This window comes from Megalops cyprinoides, chromosome 14 (assembly GCF_013368585.1).
Source record: "Megalops cyprinoides isolate fMegCyp1 chromosome 14, fMegCyp1.pri, whole genome shotgun sequence".
Taxonomy (NCBI): Eukaryota; Metazoa; Chordata; class Actinopteri; order Elopiformes; family Megalopidae; genus Megalops; species Megalops cyprinoides.
This window is the reverse complement of record NC_050596.1, coordinates 29702453-29728421: the sequence shown is the minus strand read 5'-3', so window position 1 is coordinate 29728421 and position 25969 is coordinate 29702453. Positions and strand designations below refer to the sequence as shown.

The following is a 25969-nucleotide window of genomic DNA, read 5'->3' as shown; positions in this document are numbered from 1 at the left end:
AACGTGGAGTCCAGGCTGCGTCTCACAGGGTAGCTGCTACGCCCCTCTCAGGCTGCGCGTCCAAGCCCCGCCCACAACGCAGGCACTCCATGGCACCCTCCTGCATGGCGCTGAAACACGTTCAGTGCGGTCCAGCGTCCCCCATACCCCACACCCCCATTCCGGGACCGCACAGAGACCGCTGTGGCCAGTTTCTGTGGCCGGTACGAAAACTGGCAGGGACGATGGCCGCCTGGCACTGCCCTGGCACTGCTCTGTGGCACCCCAGTGCCCAGAGAGATGCCAGCTGTCAGGGCAGACAGCGCAGCTCACGCAGAGGCTCCGGGCAACGCGGCCTCTGGCTGTGAGAGCTCCTGGCGGGGCATCTCCCAGACCTCCATGTGCCAACTGCTGCCCGGGCCCACAAAGGCCCGCAAACTGAACCCAGAACAGCGGGAAGGGAGAAATCCTCACCGTTTGGTTCCTTCTGGCAACCCATCTGAACAGCGGCTGCGTGTTTGACTCTGTCTGAAGTGCTGGGCTGAGGCTTGCCTCTCCCACGCAGAAACTACTGTTTGATCGCCTTTCTCTCCCTTTACACTGGTGCACTGTTACAACCCCATGTCACAGCCAATCAGACATTTTCCACAGATGAAAATAACAAAAAGACATGACATGTTCTTCTCCTGGGTAATGTCGCAGCGAGCGTTCTATGTTTTCCTGCGGAGCAGTTTGTGAATGATCATCTTTGCTTTCCTGCTCGTGAACACACAGAACACTACAAACAGCCAGCCTGTTTGGTTTCTACCCGTTCCCTGGCACTGGTAAAAATAAGAGACCATTAAGACTAATCAGAGCTGCATAGCATGATACTAACCGTACAGTAAACATGAAGATGAATATCCTCACACAAGTATATTCATCTTGCAGAAAAAAATAATCACTTTATTCCAGAACTTTCCTCATGGGCCTAGTCTTCTGTCCGCAACAAACTGCGAGGACATTAAATAGCCTTAAAATAACAGTTAATTAACTGTTGTATGAGAGGGACCTTAACGGCTGCAAACATTTTTAATCTTGTGAATAAATGAAGCACTTTTTGCCTGCTTCTGAACTACGGTGAATAAGCACCAATGTCACGAGACCTTAGTGAGCAGAATATTCTCCATTAGTCATGGAGGTTTAACAATGCTGAGGAAAGCACAGGAGAGCTCCTCACACCCAGAGCCTTATGGGTAAAAATGATTCACGAATTCATATCTGAAAAATACACTGCCTGCACATATCAGGAGTCTAGTACAGAGAAACCCTGTGATATCTGAAAGGTCCGCCATAAATCTAAAATTGACATGTTGTTCTTTGCCTTTTGAACAGCTGGGACATGGTTTTTTCCCCCATGTTCTCATATCCATCACTGGGAAGGAAACTGAAACATATCAAAGGATTAGCAATTCTGCTTCAGACGAAAACTCACCCCGACCCCCACAGAAGACCAGTAGAAAAGCACCTCCTTTCACAACTGCACTTAGAAGAGACTCTACATTAGCTAGAATGCTTAAACGCAGCATCTTTATAGGTGTATCAATTCTATACGGATAACGCCACAGCACCACGCTGGCAGTTCAGGTATCACAGCCACCAAAGCACTTTTGGGAATACCAGCCGTAGATGAATCTCTGACTGTCTTCGTCTCTGTGCTGTCAGCTATCAACACAGAGCGCTGTAAAGAGTCTGATGCTCTGATGCTTAGCACATACAGTACAGTGCAGCTGTTTCATCAAAGGGGAGACTATATCTGAACATGAAAATATCAAGACGATAGCAGGTCATCAAAGCCCACTGAGCTTTGCCATTCTCCCTGCAGCTTAGACTGCATCATGACTGGTTCTGAACTCTAAGGGCCTAAGGGACACCTTCCAAGCATCCTGCATTAGCAGCAGGCCCTAATGTAAGCGCGCACCCTACCTCGCCCTCCTGGGGCATTGTGGGAGTATGACACGGCAGGGTGATGGCCACTCAGTACTGCCCTACGTACCTCTCGGTTTCTGCTAGGTGGAGGGTGGCGCAGTGTTATGAGGGAGACCCCCCCCCCACCGGACAGGGAGGATAAGCCCGGAGTCGTCCCGTCTGCTGCGAATCGGGGAAAAACGCGGCTCGGACATCTCCTTTGCTCCGCCTCCATTCTGACCTCACTGATGGAGGCTGACAGAAGTGGGGCGCAGCGGCGTGCCTCCCTCCCTGCGGCGGCCGAGGGGCGAGAGCCCGACCCACGCGAGAGCGCGTGACTCACCCGCTCCTTATCCCGCTGACTTTAGCGCTAGCGTGATCCCTGCTGGCAGCTACCCAGAAAGCGGCTTTCATCTGGGGCGCAGGGAAAGCTCTCCTTCTGCCACAAAGCTGGAGCTCAGTACATGACTGATACACCAAACCCTTAAGCACTGGCAATGTTTTCGAACAAACATAGTTATTAAGTAAACACACTTAAGCTCCAGACTTAAATATTCTCAGAATAGAATCTGCAAGCCCTGCACAGGAAAGGGTTAATCGAGTCAGAGTGTCCATCACCCCTTCCCTCTGTGCTGTAACTCTGTGTGTGACATCATCACCAGTGAATTCACCGTGATAATAGCAGTGGACTCAGTCCGAACCAGGGGTCAGAGTTCACTCAGCTGAACACACAGTCTGACATATCTGCGCAGACTCCTTCCACACGGCCCTGCTCTGAGCTACACAGAAGGCCACAGACTGCGCAGACAGGGACATCCAATCCCACGCCGCCTAAGGACAGCGTGCCCCCAGAGCCAGGGAGGCGGGGCGAGACGATCAGGGGAAAAGAGGAGGGGATGCAGACCTAGCTGATGCTCCCACAGCCCGGCCTGTGTCCCTAAGAGACATGCCACCGGACGCCACATGAGGGGCTGCCCGTTGAGCCGCTGGCAGGGGCGGGGAAAGCCGGTGCCATCTGCTGATTGGACGAAATGAAGAGTGACAGAGGCAGAGAGTGAAGGTGTGACGGGTTCGGGAGATAATAGGGGGGCGGGGGGCAGCTGTGTTATCGCCGACCCCGAACGCGGTCTCCCTACGTTACAAATGTAATCAGCCAAGGGCCACACAAGGGGACAGTGTTGCCCGTCAGACAAGGGGCACCTGGGCCGAGTCGTGCGTCCAGGCCCCTCCCTCCACATTTCCCTCTTCGTGTAGAGACCGTGCAGGCTGGCCAGCCAATCAGCTCCTCCCGAATATTTCACCGGTCTGCCCCGCCCCACCCGCCCCCCATCCCTCCCTCCCCTGAAGGAGAGGGAACAGAAGGTGCTGGAAGTGCATCATTGCCTCCGTCAGCGTGATAATTTACACATCTATCTTGTCACATTTTCACCACTTTCCCTGCGACTGCAATAAATCTAGTGAGGCTCTGACCAGGAGGACGAGACATGCGGAAGGGGTACGAGCGCTGCTTTCAGCATCGCGGGGGGAAACTTTCTCCTCTGAAACGTAATTAAAGGCAAAGTCAATCACTGATACACAACAGCTAACGTAAAAGCCACAAGACGACCACCGCTGCAGCGAAAGGAAACACATGGATGAGTTACACAGCGCAGATTACAGCATGGAGACCGCCAGACCTCAGCTGAACGAACCCCAGTTTTGTAAAGTGTACTTTTTTTAGTTTTTTTTTTTTTTTCTTTTGCATCTACAATACAAAAAAATTGGTTAAATTGTGAGCCAAGAATGCTTAGGGTGGAAAGTTAAACTCGGGGAAAGTTTAGTCAAAATCATAAACTATTTCATACAGTTAGGTTCATGCAAGGCACATGCACAAAGACATAAATAAAAATAAAAAGACTGCTTAAAAACGACGTGTTTAATTTTACATGCCAAGCGCTCACAAATCAGCTGCACAAGGATATGAGTGATCACTTTTCCCCTGTTCATTTTCAAATTCTTATTTGCTTCTCTGAGAAAACACGATAGCAGACTTGGGCTCTAATGAGACACAGAAGTTACAGGAGGGGTGTGAGGTAACTGCTGATTGCTTTATCGGGAAAGGCCTCCTGTGAGTTTCCTCGACGCGTGCACAGAGCAGAGGCCGTGATAAGCCGGCCGCTCCGAGCGCGGTGACACCCTGTGACAAATGCAGACCGAGAACTGGACGGAGTAAAACCGCAGGGTTCTCGCAAGCCTGATAGGACGAGACAAGCATCAAAGTTAAAAGGGCAGCGCGGTGTGCGCTCCGGTCGACTGGCAGGCGTGATAAATTCACTCTCGCCGTGATGAATGAGCTGTAACCTTTCGGCGGCACCTAGGCTGACCTAATAAACCATTATGTTTCCTTAAAGAAAGGCTGCGACCTTCCGGGCCTCACCACGCACTCGCACCTTCAGCTGTCCTTCCGCTGCCACACGGCAGAGCAGCGTTTCTGTATCGCCTCAGAACAAGCACAGACGAATGCAGAGCTGCCGTTTTCCCCAAACGAGTGGGAATCCCATTCGCTACAAAATGAAGGGTCTTCATATTTTAGAATAAATAAGACGTGTAAACACTGCACTCTGAATCAAACAGTAAAATTCAAGCGATAAGGCTTTGTATTGCTGTATTTATTATATTATGTAATATAATGACATAATCCATATAATAACTATTATCCTATATTATACCATTACAATATCATTATATTAAACTATAGTATTATATTATTCATTGCTATTCTACTGCTACTACCATATTATAACTATATTATATTGTTTTGATTTATGGATTAACACACATAAAACAAAACAGAAGTAATGATTTGCTTCATACTTCAGTCTACGAGAACAGCCTTCTAACAATACTGCATTTATTTCCCTGCAGGATTCTTTCACTTGATCTATATAACACTGTCAGAAATGTATTTTTGCACCTGAAATCATGAATCAGCTGGCTAACTGATCTCTGAGACACTGGCTCATTCCAGACGCACAAAACAACTTCGGTGAAACATCTATGTGAGTAAATACTTCGGCACTGCCAATCCCTGTAAAGAGGGTGTTACATCACGTGATCATCACAGGGCGGAGGAGGCGGGCGTGGGGGTGGGCGAGGGGGCGGGAAAGGGGCGGGGGTAAGACCCGCCCAGCAGCGGCAGAGGCAGCAGCAGCGGGGCCCAGCGTAAACACGGGCTCAAAATAATTTATATTTCCTGCAGTGCCCTCCCACCTCGCCTTCCCAGACTACATCTGTTTTCTCCCGATACACGAAACCCAGAGAAACTAGCTCCATTTGTCACGGCGTGATTGTGGGCAGACAAACCGGTCTGTCCGCGTCCAGATAGCGGGGGCCCACCATTATTAATCACAATTACAGAGCGCGCTCACAAAGAGGGCCCGCATCGATACTCCCACCCCCCCCCCCACCCCCTCCCTCGCCAGCACCCCCCACCCCCACCCGCCCGCTTGGCGCATGGTGGCTCGGCCACCGTTCAGGGGCAGTAAATAAGGCCGATAACAGTGGCATCATTTACACTGGCCCCGGCTGATTCTTCTTCTTCTCCTTTTATTTTTTTATTAACAATCTTTTAATTTTGAACCTTCTCCGCCCTGATAAAAATTGTGATTTAATATCCCAGCTGATCCGTTACGCGCTGTTTGTGACGGCTGTGATTTATGGCTGGGGGCGATGCATGAAAACAGCGAGGCGGATGGCAATATAGATAAGGTAGCCATTTCATTTAGGCCCGATAGGGTGCCCCCCCGCCCCACGCCACCCCCACCCCCCCCCAGCGTCTTCACGTTTCATTTTGTCCGTGTCGAAATGAACAAAGAGCAGCGGCAGGGCCATTCGTCTCCGCTGTGGGAACTTGGTTTTTGTCGTGTGAGGGGAAGTCGAGAGAGGGACTCCACGTTGCAAAAAAAAAAAAAAAAACAAAAAAAACAACAAACCTCCACCCGTATTCAAACAGAGCGGAGATATGCACTATATCAGAGGTGTTTGCACCCAAAGCTTGTCTAATTGGTATCGAGGAATAAAACAAAGTCCTTATCTGATCCTTTGAATGACTTTTAATAATGACACTGATCCCAAATATGAAGGCAAGGACAGATGTTAGTAAACCCACTGCACAACACAAATACCTGCGTCGTGTTCACTATGGTTCATTTTATCAACAGCAACGAACGCACTGGGTATACTGACTAAAACTAACACTCTCTCTGTATGTGGACATATACACATACACACATAGACATACACTGTGTGCGGTTTGCTGAAAAACCGGATTCATTGCCAAAAAAAATTTACACAGAAACACACATCTCATGAGACAATTCCCTTTTGCACTTTAATAATGAGGATGCTGTCACAGTAACGCTGATAGCCTGTGTTGATTTACGCTTCCATAATTTTCAGTAAAAAACAGAAGAAAAGAAACTTTTACTCACAGATGTCACATCAATTGCTCATCTTCAGCTGTCACCTCGGTCGCACATTAAAGATTCACCCTCTGAGGAGTCGACTCGTAAAGGCATTCAGTGATTGATGCCAGAATTCCCCAGGGAAGTGTTTCCCGTTATTGCATTTAGAGGAAATTAATGTCATTTTACTGCTATAACACACTGCTGCGTTCTTACCAGGCTGTTCTGGCTCTCAAAAAACAATATCCAGACGACTGATTTTAGGCAAACGCGGGGTTAGTTTGAGAAAGCGAATAGAAAACAAACCGGCGGTTTTTTTTAGAAGCCAACATTAGGAGTGTAAAATTTCAGCATTCTCATTTCCACAATTGTTTGACCATTTTGGCAAACAAGATCTCAATGTCTGCGATGTGGATCCAACACAAGGTAAAGGTTATTAAACCATTTTTGAAATTCAAGATTTCAGCTCGGGCCACAGATGCCCGTGTGGCTCTGGGTAGGTGACAGGGGTCAAAGCACGCTACTTCCCACACCAATTCCATGTTATCACACAGGGATAATTACTGGGGGCTGTTGCAGGGGGGTTCCCCGTTGCCAACACGTTTGTAACAAAGGCAGATTCTCCGTAAAAAGGAGTTTCTGTTGTAATATTTTACAGGAGTATGGTCAGTTATAATATTGGTAAGATTCTCTCCAGGAGGCGGGTCTGTTGCAAGCCTGGAACTGGAGCAACATTGAAGTAACTAAAGTACTTGAACAGTATACAGTGCACAATTAAACAGTGTGACAGCAAACTATTAGCTAATGTAACACTGATATTAGATATAACTACTCTTTTATAATTAACAAAAAGTAATAGGGAACACTGTAAATTAGTCAGGAAACTTGCTGATTGCATCAAGCTAACCAGTACTGTAAACTGCTACAGGTACAGGATATGAACTTCCAAAGCAAAACTATTCATATTTCATGAAGGTAATGTGCTTATTCTGGCTGTGCTTACTTCACACAGTTCATGCTCCTAAGAGTACCGCTGAGTCCACATGTTAATGGGGTGTGTCTGATTATTCAAATGATGTGGCACCTCTTTCCCTTGTTTGGTTCACTAGCAAAGCTGATGGCACACGTTCCCCCACAAGTGAAGTTTCTCTGGAGGTATATGAAAGGGGTACATTGTACATTGTTCATTCTGCAGCACTCTTTAAAGTGCATATTCATTTCTTTCACCAGTTCAGTCTACTTGGAAAGCGAATCTTCGGTTCATTAAATATATATGTAAAAAAAAAAAAAAATCATTGTTTATATTCGATACATGGATGAGTTTAAAACTTGGCCCAGCTGTAGTCTGCTGTATTACAGAGCTGGCTCTGTGTAAGAGATGTGTCTGTATTATTAGCCAGAGTATGATGGGATACTGTACCTCCATGGTGGTGTGAGAGGCTCCCTCCATTGGCCAGGATCTCCTCCCTGGCAGCATGCTGAGAAGAGGGGGGTGGGAAATTAATCAATCAGCCAATCAATATATTGATCACTCCATCAATCAATGTTTTCTAATGAAGCTCGCGCTCATTACAAGCACACTGCAATTCTGGTCTAACAAGAAAGACATCACACATTTGCAGTTCACGTTCACACTAATATTTACAATGCTGGGAAGTTGCTAAAGGGAAATACTTATAATGTATAAATGGTTACAATGTTTTAGACAGGGTTCATACAGAGGGAGAATTCAGTAAACCTTTCCGAAGTTCTCACAGGAATGTCACACGGCACCCTTTAGACCTCCCTTCTTTTTGCTCCTTTTGTCTCTTCCAGCAAGCCACTGTGATGGCGTGCCGAGCGCGGAGCGGGTGCCTTACCTCCACCTGCTCGTAAACGTGCACGGGGTCGCCGAGTCCTCTGTAGTTGAAGGCAAAGTAGAAGTACACACAGGCGCCGGCGTCGTAGGTCTGCGTCACCCTGCGGGAGAGAGGAGAGCTCTCAGCCGCAAAGCGGAACCGGGAACAAAACCAGCACCGACTCTCTTACTTAAAATTAAATAAACACACACACAGTGGGGGAGACGGTTCCACACAAGTTGCCGTGGAAACCATTCCCCACGATTCCGGGTTTCATTAAGGCATGGCACCGCCTTAACATTTAACATCATTTCCTCCTGTTTAATGCGCGGCTCTGGGAGAAGCAACGCGCATCCCGGCTCTCTGCCGTGAACCCTGACCCCACTTCTCTCATAATGTTTCTGCAAAAAAAAAAAAAATGCGAGGGGCGGCAGCGTTGGATCTGTCTCCTTTAATCACATCATATTATCAGGCCATTAAACAGGCATCAGCGGCAGGCTTGTACAGGGCGAGCTGAGCTACACTCTCAATTATTCACCAAACAGCAGAGCTTCTCCACGGGCTTTCCCTTCTCTGTCACACACAGCCTGGCACCAGTCACCCATCCTCATCTTACGGATACATCTCACATTCATAAAACATTTAGCCAGTGCAACTGCTCAGCAAAGCACTTCTTTTCCAATGAATATGTGAGCTGTGCTCATTTAAAAGGGAGTGATTCTGGCTGAAGCGGGCAAAATTAAATTCAGTGATTTCCACCAATGACAGATTAGGGGATCGACCTCCAAGATAATCAATGAAAAACACACTCGCTTGCCCATCGATCATTTCTTGTTAAGGTCTTTACTTTCCAACAAATAACAGACTTAAAGACTCTGGTGCTAATATATGGATTTGCACCAACTGCAAGTCTACAGAGGACTCCATTCATTCTGATTTACTTTGATGCAAGGAAAACAATGACTGTACACTGTTAAGGTAAAGGATGCTTTAAGCACAGAGGCAGCTACTGTGGCCCTGTCCGCTGAAGCACAAGTGGTCTGTGTTGTTTGGGTATAAATGTCCCGGCTGGACGGCATTATTCTTGCGTGACACTGCGGGGGCTCCAGAGCTCCCCCCCCCCAATACCACGGAGTGGTGGATCTCACAGAGGTTAAACGGCCAAATCAATCTTGTCACAGGCCGCTGGCGGCCGGGGGGGGGGGAGAAATGAATGACTGGAGAGTAATCAAGTGACCCTCTAATCTGTCCGCCAGAGCGGAGCGGCAGGACCGAGACTCTCCAGTGTCTCCGCTGGGGTCTTTCACTAAGGTCAGGGGAGCCGCAGGTTCAACTAACAGCACCTTCCTCCACCATTACAAAGGGGACGAGAGTGTGGAGCTGCTACAGCGATCAGTCAGATGCATGGAACAACAGACACAGTGTACATTGTACACAGAGATGTACTTTGCAGCGACATGGGAGAGTAATTTGGTCTGTAAGAAGGGCTTTCAACTGAACACAGAGGGAGTGCGTACCAGACATGTGTTCTGAAAGTATGTTCCAAATCAGCTTGGCCCGACTAAAGGCAAAAGAAACACTCAAGCACAAACCTGCATGTGGACAAGGGCGGGAACTGCACTCCTTTCTCCTTGCACTCTCTCACAATGCGCTCTTTCACATTCCTGCAGAGGTCCAGAACCCTAGAACGCAAAAATAATACATCAAAAATGCGCGCGCACACACACACACACACACAGTGATGGAGTGCTATCACTACGGTTGAGTATGTGCTCTGACTGCCATACCAACGAGCCTGGCTCTTTGCCGTTGCGGTCAAAGTCGCATGGTTGGTATGCCGAAGACCCCGGTTTGAGGCCAGGTGGGATGACTGCTCTCGCCCTTCACTACACACACACACACACACACACACACACACACACACACACACACACACACACACACACACACACACACACACAGAAAGCCTCAGTGGCTCTGGATAATGAGGATGAGGTATTTTCTGTGCCTCTGTGTTCTGGGCCTCTCACAGCAGTGCATATGGTGTGTGTGCAGGGCTGTTACCCATGAGGGCCGCAGCCTGGCTGCCACAGTGAGCTGCTCTCTCTGTAATGACCCCCTGTTTAACATCACCTGCCCCTGCCCCTGGGCCAGGCGCACTCTCACAACGCAGGAAGCCCCAGTGCAGCACCCTAAGTGTCATTATCACACGGTTACCCCTCCCTGATCACAGAGAATACTGCTCTCTATCCCCAAAGGTGTAAAATAGCCTCTATAGTGTGTGTGTGTGTGTGTGTGTATGTGTGTATGTGTGTGTGTGTGTGTGTATGATGCAGAGGAACTCTGTCATATACAACCACAAATGAAAACAAGAGTGAATGCCAGGCGTGAGGGAGAGGCTTGCCAACAAACACACGTGGGCAGCAGGTTTTGCCCGCCCTTTTCAGCTGCCGAACCCCATACACTTTGGCGGCGTGCCCCTCTTTGCCCCTCTGCCTCCTGTCTGACTGGGGTGCGCTTGCGTGGCGGCAGCAAACAGCTGAAGGTCAGAGACCCACGATCAGCCGCCCCAGCGGTCAGTCATAAAAGGTCAGAGGACAGTCAGTGCCTGTGTGATCCGTTTACTCCCCCTGAAAACTGTGTGTGAAGTTAGAGAAGGAAAAGAGCGACCCCCTTCACCTCTAGCTAAAGTGAGTGTTTGCAGAAGGCTAGTCCTGCTGTTACCTGTCCCAGGGCACTGAGGTTTCAAACGATTCTCCAATCACGTAGTAGTCCATGCCCAGATCCTGCAGAGAAAAGTGACAATTAGCACCCCGAAGAAAGCATCCACAGCCTGACAGCCTCACTAGTCTGAGCGGCAGATGGCTTTGTGTTGGGGAAGAGGTCCCAGGACAGCAGTGTGCTTTCTGACAGAAGGGACCTAAACAAAGCTACATTATTAATGACTTTCCCTGCCAACGTCTCAATCCCTTTAGACACAGTGAATTCCTGGGCCCGCACGGTGCGGAGGGGTCACCCTGGCAGGCTGGGGTGAGCTCACTCTCCAGGCATTTGTGTGCAGCCCTGTCAGTCTGCCCTGAGCACTGACGGACATCCAGTGTGCGGTCAGCCGGGCCTTTTCAGCCTGAAAGAGGTGTGTCCAAAATCGCGGGGCGGTGACCCACCCGGAGGTAAGCGATGACGAAGGTCAGCATGTAGCCCCTCTGCCCATTGTCCTCTCCAGCTGCCAGGCCCCTGGAAGCAGATAACCAGGTTAATATTTAACACCCCCCTTTCAGAGCCCCCCCCGCCCCCCGCCTGCCCGCAGCTGCCCGCTGTCAGTACCCCTGCGTTCATCAATGATGGAGACCTCAGCGGCCCCACAGGGGTCACCCAGCTGTCCGTCAATACCCAGGCCCTCCGGGACACCTGCTCCGCCCTCGAAACCCCATTGGCCGCACGAGCACATCACTGCCATCTCGTTGGCTGCCCAAACACATCGCCGCAAACCGCAAACTGACAACCGGTTCATTGATTTGCCCGCTTTTGGCCCCAAAGCGAATATCCCTCGCGGAGACAGGACGATCGATCACTCGAAAGGCGGCGATGAATCAAAAAAGGGGTTCTCAAAACGTCAAAAGCCAAAACCACAGCGCCTTGTTCTGCGGCTAACCTCTTTCGACAGTTCAGGTGAAAGTGAATAAAGAATGACAGAGCTCACCGACTCCAGCACTTCACTGAGGTACAACCCACTGCAGGGTGCCATCCATGATCTTCCACATCACACAGTGTGGTTTATCTCTTATATAGTCTAGTCTTTAGTCTAGTCTAATCTGGCTATAGAAATCTGGTACACACCCAACCTGTGCGTGTAAAAAAGAGTCAAACTGTTCAGCAGGGAGCAGTAAGCACAGACAGTGGGCACCAGTAACTCCAGCAAACTCAAATAACAAACGTCAGTGGAAAAAAACAATATTTTTTCCAGGTCTTTTGTTTTAATAACTTTTCTCACACTGAGTCACTGAGCACATGTTATTGAGAGAGAGGAAGGGGGGCGAGAGGCTCGCGTGATGGCCTAAACGCAGGCGCTCCTCTCTCCTGAACGTTCTCCAAGGGTGACCCTGTGAACCGGAGCCGAGCTGGGCTCAGATGCCACCTCTCTCTGGTCCAGCCCAGCTGATCTGTTAGCACACGGTTATTCACGTTATGGCTTTGCAGGCTATGTCCAATGTGCATCTCTCTTTACAATCACCCTGGCCACATCAGCTGGGCTCCAAAGTGTTTCCTGTAACACTGTTAAAGGGAAGGAGAGGACCGAGGTCGGTGCACTGACGAGTTTAATGTGGAACCATCGCCTCAGAACACGCCGTTGCTGTCAGGGCTGGAGCCCCGGTCGGACGGCCGGTTTGTCTCTCCCCGCCTGTGACAGATAACTTATTTCCAGCGGGGGCCTCTATTGATCTGTCCCCAAATCCATCAGAGCAGGCGGAGAATCTCCAAACTCCATTACTCACCCCCCCCTTCACAGGGTGAGCTGCCCGACCCCGCCGTGACAGGGGGACAGCCACAGGTGATCCATCACGCCGCTGTTTAGAGGAGGCCTTTGCTGCCCTTCGGGGGCGGGGTCTCCGGGATCCCTGCCTCACTCCGCCCACTGAACCAAACAGCCAATGAAACGATCCTCCTGCTCACCCTCTTTGAGTGGAGGGGTGGGGGTGTTTCCACAGTTGGACTGTCACAGTGTCTTGTGTATGCAATACTTATGTATATTTTAGCAGTCTGTATATACAGTACTGTAAGTTACTTACCTTATACGTAACTTATGACTGTATGTCTTTTCTGTATATGGTTTGTATGAGTATGTGTAGTGTCTACATATGTGTACCGTGTGTGTGTGTGTATATGTTGTTTATGGTATGTTTGATTGTGTATAGTGTCTGCATGTGTGTTGTAGTGTGTGTGTACGTATGTGTGCGTGTGTGTGTGTGTGTGTGTGTACACATGTGTTTGTGTGTGTGTGTGCGCACAGAAGTATGCATCTCCCTGGGTGTATACTTGTGCGTGTACACCCAGTGCAGCACCCCCCAGGCAATCTCAGTTTCAAACCTCAGATTAATTACCACTGTAACACATTTGCATTCTGAAGCCGTGGAGGTGTCACACGCTGCTGAAGGACAGAGGACAGGGGACAGGGGACGGGGGGGGTGGGCTCACCCGAACTTGGCGGCGATGTCGTAGACCTGCTTCTCGTGCTGCAGTACTCTCTCCCGGTCGCCCTCGAACAGCAGGGTGGCCACACACAGGCGGTGGGGGTCGAAGCCTTTGAACTGGGTGTGGGGGGGGATCAGAGCAAAAAGAGAGCACCACTTCATTCTCAGTGGCCCTCAGTGTTTTTAGGGGTTCAAAGCGCACCGCAGCGGGGATTTGCAGTGGAAATGAAGGCGTACCTTTGTGATGTAGAATTTCTTCAGGCCGTCTAAGAACGACGTGAATATCGAGGAGACCTGAGGCTTCAGCGCGTGACCTGGAAGATATTCAAACAAAGGTGAATTCCCTCAGGCGGGGGTGACCACAGCCCCCCCCCCCCCCCCCCCCCCCAGCGCTTTCACACAACACGTCCCCAATTCACAACTGTGTTCATGGACACACATCCCCCCCCCCCCCCCCCCCCCCCCCCCCCCCCACAACCCCGCCCCCAACATTCAGCCCGCCCCTCTCCGGCTTGTTTCCTCCAGATTTTTAAAGGGTGCTCTGCTGTCAGATTTATTTGGGTGTTAAACAATGGGAGGAAAATAAACTGTAACATTCAAATAACTTTACAGCCGCCGAGTGCCTGCCAAGGACAGAGCCGATAAATCAGTGTGAGCTCCACGGGGGAAGCCGGGTCGGAATGGCGATATCCGCCCTCCTCGCTCGCGGCTTTTGATTTATCCCTGATTGGACAATAAAGCGTCGGCCAACAAGCGAAAATGACACAGCGGACAGGAAGCGGCAGCCATCAATCACAGCGGGGGAGCAGCGGAGTAGCCGGCCGCACCGCACGAGAGCGGCTCCGCGTTTGCTCTGGCGCGTCTCTCGCGGATTCTTCGCCCACCTCACTTCCTCATTATTTCCGTTTCCAAAATCAAGACTGCTTCCTCAAACCCCACCCCCCCACCCCCCAACCCCCCTCTCCCAAGCCCCCCGGGGTCACCCGAACACAATGCAGCACAAAATGAACTAATCTGAATGACCTGCTTGAAGAATCTTTTTTTTTTACCCTTAGATTACAAACTAAACAAATGAATCTTCAACCTCACAGTGATCCAACTAAATTCATACAAAGAGCCGTACAAAGCCACCAACATACTTCAGCTGATGGTTTCCTTCTCCCCTTTTAAAATAACTTATGCATTACATATTTTTAGGAGCTGTGAATATTAGCGCTGTTGAATGAAAACTGCTTAAGGTTTCATTGTGAATGTCAGAGCTGCTGAAAAGGCAGGCGAGCCCCGAAGACCGCGTCCACCAACTCAGCCTGGGTCACTCAGAAAATATCGTGTAATTAATTTCTGACCTGGGAAAGAAAAACCCCGTAAACTCTGAAAAGCTACTTGGCTCGTGTGTTTATGGCGAAGCCGCACTGGGAGACATAAGCCTGAAATCCGCGGGTCAGGACTTTTATCAAAAGCGCGTTCAGTGGACCATGGAGTCAGAACTAGGCCTCCCAAAAAAACAAAAAAGCCCACAGTCCCCCCAATTAGGCAGATCTCCCTGCGTCCCCCTCTCCTGTGTTATTAAGCGGCCTGACGTTCCCCGTCCCTGCGTGTTAGCGTGCCCCACACAGCCACCGTCATCTAACATATTCAGATAAGCTGCCCTGATTTCACACCTCGTCCCCGTATGAGGGGTCAGGCCTGACAGCTGAGATCTATCCATCAAGGATCGGAGGTGATTAAAAAGTGAAAATGAGTCATTAATAAGACACCGCGCTGGAAGTTCAAATCGTTAACGTTTCACTTGTTAGCTTTAAAAAAAAAAAAAAGATAAGAAGCGTCGTCTTGGTTCGGTCCTGCCTCCGTGATGCTAAGAAGTGCAAAGTCTGTGAAAAAGCTGGAAAAGTATGGGAGATAATGAGCTCCCAGCGGAGCTGAAGCCGCCTTCCCCAGGTCCGCTCGATGAGATCGCCAAAACGAAACTAGCAAAGCGCAGTGAGAGCCGGGCACCACTGCCGCCGCGGGTCACCGTTCACCGCGCTCCGGTTCCTCCACTTGTGTTGTGTTCAGCCACCGAAGCGACGACGACAGGCTCAGCTTTACGCGGGGGGAGGGAGTGCCCAAGGCTGCCGCAAAGGAACGGCCACGGTGCCCCACCGAAGGCCCTTACTGGGCACTGAGGTAAGGCTGACGGCCGAGGTAAGGAACAAATCAAAAGTTAATGGAAGGATCCCACTGCTGGCGGCTTCATAAGCCGACAAAGGCGGAGACTGCCCCAGAAACGGTACCTGACAAACAAGGGTCAGCAAGAGAAATAAAACGCCATGCCCCTGCAGAGTCTCCTCTTCCACCTTTGACCTGGAGCTGTTATGACCGCAGAAACCTAAGAGGCGAGGGGAATGCTGGTTTGATGACCGCATCGCTAAGGAAACCAGCTCCAGTCACCTGACAACAGTGTCTCGTGTCACCTGCTCCGCCATTCCCCGTAGCCACCCTCCAGTGGCAGACATCTTCAGTTCCCCCCATTACTTGGGTCTTCCTGTAAAGACCACACTGTGTTATATTGACCTATTATTTACTGGTTACTTACCTACTGTATTATTCACAGTAAAGTCTATTGACTGCTCTTAGAAGATCAGATTGCGTAAGAGCTGATATTAAGGCACTGAGGGGCTCCTGCGTTCAGCCGGATGCCCCCGACGCTCCGGTGCGTCCACATTAACACAGTGCCTGTGACGCTCCGGTGCGTCCACATTAACACAGTGCCTGTGACGCTCCGGTGCGTCCACATTAACACAGTGCCTGTGACGCTCCGGTGCGTCCACATTAACACAGTGCCTGTGACGCTCCAGTGTGTCCACATTAACACAGTGTGCGGCGGGACTCCTCCAGCTCTCTGGCGCGTGATGAATGGGCCTTGAGAGACAAATCAAACCGTAATGGAGTCTGCTTTGACTTTAGGAACAGAAGGCGTCCAATAAATACTACCCCCCTCTCTCAGCAGTAAATCTGCTATTAACTCCGCATCCATTTTACTGCGGGTGGCTGCCGTTGTTTTAGATAAACAGGACCTTTCGCTCCCGGGGAGACACGCGGCAGGGGCGGACGCGGTTCCAGCTCATGGGGACGTTATGAAAGAGAGAGGTGACTGTGCAGGGGCGTTACACCCTGCCCCTGTCACGCCCTCCTCACCAAAACCCTGACCGAGGGGGTTAGGGTTACAGTTAGGTCAGAGCCAGGCCTCACTGAGAGACTACTACTCTATATGCTGCTCCTTTACCGAGACTTAACTCAGACCTGAGAGTGGATCAACAATGTCTATCACACCTACACTACATACAAACACACACACACACACACACACACACACACACACACACACACATGCAGATACTATACACACTCAAACCATATACGAGACACACACACACACACAGAACACACATGTAGATACTACAAATACCCATACAAATCATGTACACACAAGACACTGCAAGGAACACACAGTGCAAGGAACTTACAGTACTGCACATACAGACTGATAAAATATACATAATATGAACCATGTATGCTGGCTACATGCACGTACGCACACACACACACACACACACACACACACACACACACACACATACACACATACACACACACACACACACACACAGATAAGCATGACACAAGACTTCAGAGCTCGCAGTTCTCCTGACCCTTCCCCCTCCCTCTCTCAGGTCCTCTGCAGAATTCCAGGCCGTATCAGGCCTGTATGTGGAGGGGCCACGTGGCCCTGAGTCACTCAGAAGTGTCAGCCCTCCTCCATCAGGCTGCGGACAGCAGGAGCTGCCAACCCACCCAGCAGTCACACGGTCCCCGCTGCCCTGAACTCCAGGCCCCTCCCCTCAGCCCCTGCACAGGAGGCTAACGCACTCGGGGGGGAGATATACGACCGGCCTCCAATCCGCCAGCTTGCGTGCAGATGTGCCTCTAACCGCCGGGTGAGAACTCCCCCACGGACACCGCGTGTCCCCCTCCAGGCCGGACGGGGTCGCTCCCCGGCCTCCCTGTCCTCTCCCGCGTCCTCTCCTTCCCCCCTCCTCTCACTCTCACCCCCCTGCTCTCCTCTCCTCTTCATCTTTCGGCTCTGCCTTGAACTCCGGCAGCCCCGGGACATGAGTAAGTGCCTGAGTGTGGAGCTCCCTCAGCAAGAGGGACCGTACTCCCCGCACTGGAGGGACAGGGAGGTTACGCAGGACTGACTGTCACTGCGGTCGCGGTCACGGTTACGGGAATGGAAAGTCTGAGGAGGGCTAGTAAACACCACATGACTTTTTAAACACAGTACCGCAGTGTATGAGCCACTTGGAGGAGGAGTGCTAAAACGTACAAACTCTGTGTAAAAACCAGCGTACGTTTTTTTACAATGCAAGTCAGTAGAGGCTATATTTCCATATAAATATATAATTGTGCAAATAAAAAGTGGATTGACAGGAGCCGTGGCTGTTTCACCACAACCTGCCGCTGGCAGAGAAGAGTTACTTTATGTTTTGCCCTTGATTGACTAAAACCTACACAATCTTTCTTCCCACTTGGTATCATGTATAAGACCCTATCATCTTATGGAAGACCACAGGGTGTTGACTGAGGTGCACTGAAATGACAGCACCTGAGAGTTCTCACATCCAGCCGAAGAGCGCCGAACTTACCAAACTGAAACTGCGCGTTGTCCATTAGCCGAATGGATGCGGGAGCACACCTCTGCAAAAGGAAAGGAAACGTGTTCAAAACATCCCGCATCTACCTGCTGCCCACGCGTTCAAAACATCCCGCATCTACCTGCTGCCCACGCGTTCAAAACATCCCGCATCTACCTGCTGCCCACGCGTTCAAAACATCCCGCATCTACCTGCTGCCTGTCTGCTTTACCTTCAGTTACCTTCATCTTAAGGGCCCGAGGCTGGTGCACACCTAAAAAAAAAAAAACGGCCTGTGCTCACTCGTGGACCTGCTGCCTGTGTACTTTTCTGAGTTTACCTTCACTTTAAATGCCTGAAGCTGATATGCTCCTCGACCCTGCAGCTCCTCGACCCTGCAGCAAGAGCGGAGCCTGCTCCATCTTGCCTCCTGCAGCCGTTAGGGGAGGGGCCGCAGGTAACCTGACAGAGACAATATTCTCTAAAGTTGTTCAGAGGCTGGAGGAGCTCTGCTTTGCATTCACTCCCCTCCCGGTGAAAAATGGCCCTTTGCTTTGCAGGCAGGCTTAATGCATGCATCGACAAATAACCTGCTTGTGAGCACAGCTTAAACTGTCACCCTCACGTGCTAAAGGACTTATTATTCCCAGGGAGATCTAACCAGCTTCAAATTGCAGCTAAATAAGTCCCCGGTGATCTCGGACCCGGAGCAGAGGACCCGTGCTTTCACATGATAAATTAAGGCAAGCCGGGCATACTAAAAATGAAGTTGCCCCAGGAGTATCCAGTGTGTTTGGGATGATTCCTCTTGGGGTTGGGGGGGGGGGGGGTGGGTCATCTTAATAAAGCACGGTAACTTAATCAATACTTTAATTGTGCACTGGCAGGAACGGGCCCGCCTGCTGCTGAATTCATTTCAGCGCTGGTAATGAACACCAGCCGAACGGGTCTCTGCACCCCAGCGGTCAATAATGGTTTCATTAGTGCCTGCCCTCTCATACAATCAGCGCTGTTTAACCGGGGGGGGGGGGGTTGCAGAACTTTCTCTGCAGGCCTTGCCTTACATACCCCCCCACCCCCCACCCAAAATAAAAACATCAAAGCACTGTGAGTGATCTGGCAGCCCCGTTAGAACACACGGCATGGCAGTTAGACACGGCACCGATCTGCGTGCCTGATATCCTGTACACATCAGCCACCTCGGGGCCTCAGCATGCTCAGTCTGACCGATGTAAATGCTGCCAGGCGCTAAGCATTACCACCGCCTGCTGACCGCTTCAACAAGATCCTAACCCCCCCCGTCATTACCATCCGGAGAGCAGGACAGGGATCGATGTTTCCCCATTGGCCCCATGGTCCTGCGTGTGTCAGCGAGACCACAGCGCTGTACACCGCTCAGTATGCATCATCTCTACCTCACCAACACTGATTTATTCATTAGCTGGGATCACAGTGAGGACAGGAATATGTGGTACCAACAGCACAGCATTACATTACATTCATTTAGCAGACGCTGTTATCCAGAGGGACTCCCATTAGAGCGATAGCACTTTGAGCACTTTGCTATTCCTAAATCACTGGCAGCTGGTGAGACGAAATGATATTTATTTGATAACTATCCTTATTGCATTTTTGAACATTTTCCATGATTAACAAGCACAGAAATCTTTGTAAGGATCTCCTATCAGTGCCAATTTTTTACTCGATTGCCACTCGGGTGGTATTTCTGCTTTTGTGCACTTCAAATAAAATCACCTTACCAAAAAAAAAAAAACTTTGTGGTGACAAAAATGATTGGCTTTACGTTAAACAAAAAATTCCAGTACAACAGCTTTAATCCTTAATGCTACATTATACATTATGATGCTACTTAATCCTTATGGCTACATGCCATAAGTAAAATGATATGATGTGTTAGTGTGTGTGTGTGTCTGTGTGAGTGTATGTGTATGTGTGTGTGTCTGTGTGAGTGTATGTGTGTGTAAGTTTGTGTGTGTGTGTGCGTCTGTGTGAGTGTATGTGTATGTGTGTGTGTGTATATGTTTGTGAGTGTGTGTGTGTGTGTGTGTGTGTGTAAGCGCAAATGCATTAGTAAAGCGTACCTGTTTGGCGACCTCTCTCAGACAGGCCACTCCCTGCTCGAAGCTGGGGAAGACCACTGACCCATACTTCTGGTACTCGGGGACAGGACGGATCTTCATCGTGACTTCAGTGATAACGCCCAGGGTTCCTGAGGAAAAGCACAGGGAGATGCATCCGTCACGCCAAGGGACAGAGACACTCTTCTATGAAACGTGTTACATGCTACCTAGTTAAACATGTTACCAACCTTTTTCTAAGCATTCATAATTATTTCATCACAATGCTATAATACATCATACTGTAACAACCTGCACTAATAATACGGGCTGGTGCTCCACAGATGACCTTTCACCTCTGCGGCCTGGTTTAGTCCTGCACGCAGGGGAGCCACTGAGATTTACTGACACAGAGGATCAGAAAACACAATACGGCCATATCAAAGGAAGTACCCAGCAAGCACTGGGGTTATACGAGCCTCCCCCCCAGCGTGATTCCTGACCTCCAAAATGATCAAGCAGCTTTGAGTCTCATGTTCCACACTCAATTACTCGCGAAGTCTAGCCTCCTGTGGTAGCCAGTCCTCGGAATACAGTCTTCATAAAGTCGAGCTTTTAACATCACCAACAGGTCAAAGCAGGCAGTGCAGCAAGAGAGTCTTTACAGAGTCTTCACAGAGCAGATATCGCTCACAGCCAAACAGCGACTGGATTTTCAGCGGGGAATATCATTTAACGAGGGGAAAGGTCTGATAAACTTACAGACTGCTCCTCTTCATCCAAATCAAATCAAAGCCCTTCCTGGTTACAGTCCTAAGACACAGAGGTCTGTTTCCATTAAAACCGTGATCCATTTCTCAGGGTGGTGCAGGTATCACAGGGTTTGACCCCAATTTCCCATCAAGCAATAATATTATGGGAGGCCCCAACAGCACACAGAGCTATTGCTGAGGACCCGTCGGTACCACGCTGTTCACAGGACCGCACATGTGACAGTGCATACGAAGGGCATCTGCCTGCAGCGTGCGCGTACAGAATGAGAAGATACAGCAAAGGGCTGTTGGACCAAAGAAACACACTTCAGTGCCAGTGCCAGAGCTTCACAGCCTGGCCCATTTTTTGACTTTATCCCACCGCCTCCAACACCCCCCCACACCCCCCCCCCAGCCCTTGATAAACATGCTAATGAGAGTCATATTTAATGCCCCCCCCCCCCTCCAAAAACTGCATGGGCAAACTGCCACTATAAAACCGGAACTGAGGAGGGGACTTCGATAATGCCCTCACCTTAACGAGGCTTCATAAAACAGTCCAGTAAATAGCCCTAACCCCTACCGTAAACACTGCCACAGGGTCATAATTCACAGACAAGAAACCTAAATATGAGCTTCCTTCCGGATCCCACGCCATTAAAAACACAGATGTCTCCCCTAACAACCTCATGAACATCTGATAGTTTTATGCAGCATTACTGCTTTGAGAGACACCAGTCTTTAACAATATCAAGTAGACCACAGAGTTCCCATGTAATCTACACCAAAAATCCCGCATTTCACCCAATTTAAGCCTCAAACAGGTAGATTCCCCACACACTGGAGGGTCTGACAACATTCCCTGGTAATCCCTGGCATAAAAAGCAGCCAGATCCATGCCCAAGACCACAAAACCGTTTGAAAAGACACATGCCCTAAACATCAGGAGCATTTACAGTACATTACATTGCTGGCATTTGGCAGACACTCTTATCCAGAGCGACTTCCATAGGTTACAGTTTTTATCCATTTACACAGCCGGATATTTTACTGAGGCAACTGTGGATTAAGTACCTTGCCCAAGGGTACAGTGGCAGTGTCCCAGTGGGGAATCGCACCAGCTGTGCTCCTTACCAGTATGTTACACTGCCGCCCTACTTCAGATACTTTGATTCTGCAGAGGAGCATGTGACAAAGCATTGTTTCTTGACAGCACTCTCCAGCTCAGCGAGGATCGCGTGATGGTTCCGCTGGGAGTGCTCTTTCCACACGCCCTCTGGACCGAGACGCTTGCGCTTCAATGCTAATGCAAACACTCCGACTCAAAGTCGCCACGCACGTTAGTCTGGTGATTAAAACAATCGCCCTTTTTTTTTTGACGACAAACAGTATCCAAGCAGGCTCCATTAGCTGAGCTCCTGAGAACGATGCGTGCCATTATGAGGCTGGTAATGAGACACTGTGCGCTGCCCTCTAGTGGCTTAACGGTGAACATGTCACTCCTGGGAGCCTCTCCGCCCCCTCTCAGTCCCGTTAACTGCATCGCCACGGAAACGCTGCGCTGGCCACTGGCACTGGGTAGCTTCAGTTTTAACAAGGTCTATGAATACACTACAGAATAGGCTAGATTTCTCAGGGGCAGCTTTAGGCATTTGGAACATTTCTGATGGAAATACCCCAGACACTGGGAACTCAATTTCTCAACAAACCTGATGATAAAAATCTCCTGCGAGAAGCCCATTTTGCGAACACAACACCACGGTTCTACAGCCCTGACCTCAATCTGCTGTCTCAAACAAGGAGGCGTGACTCATCCACTGAAGCAAAGAAACCGCAGGGCAACGCCGTCCGGCCTATCACGCTCGCACGAGCAGGCAGAGAGCGGGCACGAGCCCCGCCACAGAGCACCACAGCCTCATTCACAGTCCCGTCAGGCAGCCCCAGCCCGCAGTCGCTGCACACGACGGGAATGCCATGCCACAGATATTCTATTACGACAAGATACTCAGCTCCCGCATTCCTCCCATCCTCCGGTAACTCCGGGGGGGGGGGGGGGGGTTCCTCTTGGTAACAGGAGGTTCTGGTTGCCACTAGGAGGTTCTGGTCTGTGTTCACATGCACTCCTGCGGATGTTCTGTGTCAGACCACGCCCCTTCTAGAATGTTCACAACAAGCAAGGGAATCAGAACAGTAGTAGCTTCACAAGGGCAGAGACGGAATCTTCGTTATGGAACACACCGAACTGACTTTATGTTCCATGAATAAAGAGTCTGGCTGTACTACTGGTGGGCCTTGCAGGGCTGCGTGGATTTCACTGCAGCTGAGCGCCGATAGAGGAACCTAAAACATTTTGTTAAATCAGTCCTTTCCCAATGTTTCCTTTAAGCCTCTGGAGACAAGGGAAGGGTCATTTTTTGTTCAGATGACTCCAGAGCCATAATCAAGACCAGACATGTCCTGCGTAAAGAACACAGAAGTGGTTCTAATCGGGTCAAGGAGGAACCGTACCCCTCTAATTCTGACCATCCAGACCTGTCTCTCTGTGGCAAGGGGGTGTGTTTATAACCCCCCCATGATCATAGTCTCCCTCCCTCCTCATGATCAAATGTGAAAGAGCTCCTGCACACTCCCCCTATGTGCCATATTTAATGCACATGAAAAGCAAACAAAGGCTTATTGCTGAATCCCCAGTGCTTCTCACTGAAGCGAAGAGGAGTTTCAAAACACAGAAATACCAGTGACACCCATGCAAATACCACAGTCTGGGGCTTCACACAGCCATCTATCTCTGAGAGAAAACACCAGACACAAGAACTAAGCACTTAATTCAATTAAAATAAAATACTGACTATGTTCTAGTCTTGTCGGATATACTCGCATCCATTCCTGAACTGGACAGATTTAGAGACTTTGAAATCTCAGGAAAGAATTCAAGTCCTTCACAATAGTCTAATAATGGATCATAGGCCATAGTCACTTCAGTTAAAAGTTAAAGCTGTCATTAATGAAACACAGCAACAGTCGGCTCTTAAACTCCCCTTTACTCACAAATAAAGATTCTGGACATTACATGATCAAGAGGATGTCTGAGTTTTTCTATAAAAATAATCTGACCCAAGTGCTCTCCTTCATATCTTGGGAAACTTTTAATGGGGAAAGGTTGTTTCCTATTATTTCACACCAGTCCTTGCTAAAATGTAAGAGACATGAACAACTGACCAGAAATATCAGTAAAACACTATTCTTATGCGTTAGCAACCATCTGTTAAAATTGAAACAAAACGAGCACTCTGAGTTGGCAGATAAGATGGAAAAATTACCGGCAAGACACACAGGAGCAGGGCAATAGAGAAGGTAAGGTCAAAGGTCAAATACTGGTACCCGAGTGACAAAATCTAAAGAGAACAGTATTTTTTTTTTTTTTTTCCTCTTCAAAGATTTTGTACACACATTTATACGTTTCCAAACTCCCCTGCCTCTATCATGGAGAAATTTCTTTCATCAACCTAAACTGTACAATGTGGCTATGGATGACCTAGACTCCAACCTCATCACTGAGGAAATACACAATGCCACCAAATCTTTCCCAAATGGCAAACTGGCTGGCCCATAAAGGTTTGGTATAAAGCTTTAAAACTTAAAACATTATAAGACCATTAGGCCTCTTTTATTATGGCCAATTATAGATTCTAATGCTAAAAAAAACTTCCCAATCATTACATGAAAGAAATGTCTCAAAAATAAAAAAAGATGAGAGCACCTCACCCTAACTCCTCTAACCTCCCAATTTGTTTACACATTTCAGATCTTGAGAGGTTTACAAAATTATATGACAGATTAACTATTCATGTATCATATACCATTTACCCCAAACAGGGAGGATTCATTATAAATGGGTTTTCCTTTAATAATGTACAGCAGCTTCTGGATACATCATATACTGTGCACTGCAAAGTGAGAGATGTCCTCTCATGCTGAAAGGAAGCATATACTACCAGTACACAGTTTGCTTTTGGTGAATCTTTTATTGCATGGATAAAAACGTTATTTGCTTGCCCGACAGCGCCACTGTTAATGAGCAAGTATGAATCCTGCCTCTACCCGCTGCAGAGAGAAACCAGGCAGGGATGCCCTCTACCGCCTTCACCATTTGCGGTTGCCGTGGAAGCCCTGGGAGAGAATGCTCAGTGCGCAGCATCACACCAGCAGGAAAGGCCTGAGAACGGGGAATTCTGAGAGCCGTAGATCATTATGCTGATCGCGCGCCTCAGGACCTCTCCGGCCCCGAGCAGTCGACTCCTCTCCGTTGGACTTGATTAACTCGTTACGGGGACCCGCTGGGGTCACGCCATTTTTTTAAGCTTTTTTTTTTTTTTTTTTGGACTGCTGAGGGTACATGATCAGCAGGCAAAAAAAGCCATTTCATGGCCCCTCACATCACAACCTGGACCTAAAAATTTCTCAACGAGCTGCCATTTAAAAGTCATATGGGATCATGCAAATGCACTGGGCAGGCAATGCCAAGAAATCAGGAGCTCATATTCAAGCTGGGCTGTTCTGAAAGGGCACTGACATTAAAGCGTGTGGAGAGTAGTCCTAATGAATGCCGTCCTGTTTAAACCTCCCATAAGCCCCTACTGGCTTAGCACCATTGTCTGCATGATACTTAAATAAAAATCAATCAATCAATCAAAACTAGGGTGCTATCACGGAAAGAGATAGTACAATATAATATTATTGTATTACATGTATTGTGATAATAATATGTTAATGTTAAACAGTAGCCTATAATCATTATTTTTTCCAGACTTTGCCATTTTTTTCTGGCCAAGTATTTAAGACCTTGACTCCACAGCATTGCCATTCCTTTGGGATTACAGACCTACCCAGCTGCGAGGGCAATGACGCACTGGCAGAATGGCTTTCCAGATGATGAGCATACCGGCATTCCTTCTTGGATAGACATGGATACTACCGTCAACAGTGGCACGTATCTTCCAGCAACACTCCAGTTAACTACCGCTATGAATGGCAATGTTTTTATAATTAAAAACTCTCTCAGAATTATGCA

At 49.1% G+C, this 25969-nt stretch overlaps 1 protein-coding gene across 1 annotated transcript in view; it reads right to left on the bottom strand.

Annotated features, from left to right (window-relative positions):
• The window catches only part of LOC118789502 (alkyldihydroxyacetonephosphate synthase, peroxisomal-like), a 47103-nt gene that overhangs the window by 2153 nt on the left and 18981 nt on the right, over positions 1-25969 (bottom strand). The window contains exons 11-19 of the mRNA XM_036545964.1: positions 20171-20298; positions 18081-18132; positions 13633-13709; positions 13400-13512; positions 11371-11440; positions 10931-10992; positions 9799-9888; positions 8228-8327; positions 7789-7846 (exon numbers count right to left, since the gene is read on the bottom strand). Coding sequence (XP_036401857.1) covers positions 7789-7846; positions 8228-8327; positions 9799-9888; positions 10931-10992; positions 11371-11440; positions 13400-13512; positions 13633-13709; positions 18081-18132; positions 20171-20298 — 750 coding nt within the window. The remainder of the gene's footprint in view (positions 1-7788; positions 7847-8227; positions 8328-9798; positions 9889-10930; positions 10993-11370; positions 11441-13399; positions 13513-13632; positions 13710-18080; positions 18133-20170; positions 20299-25969) is intronic.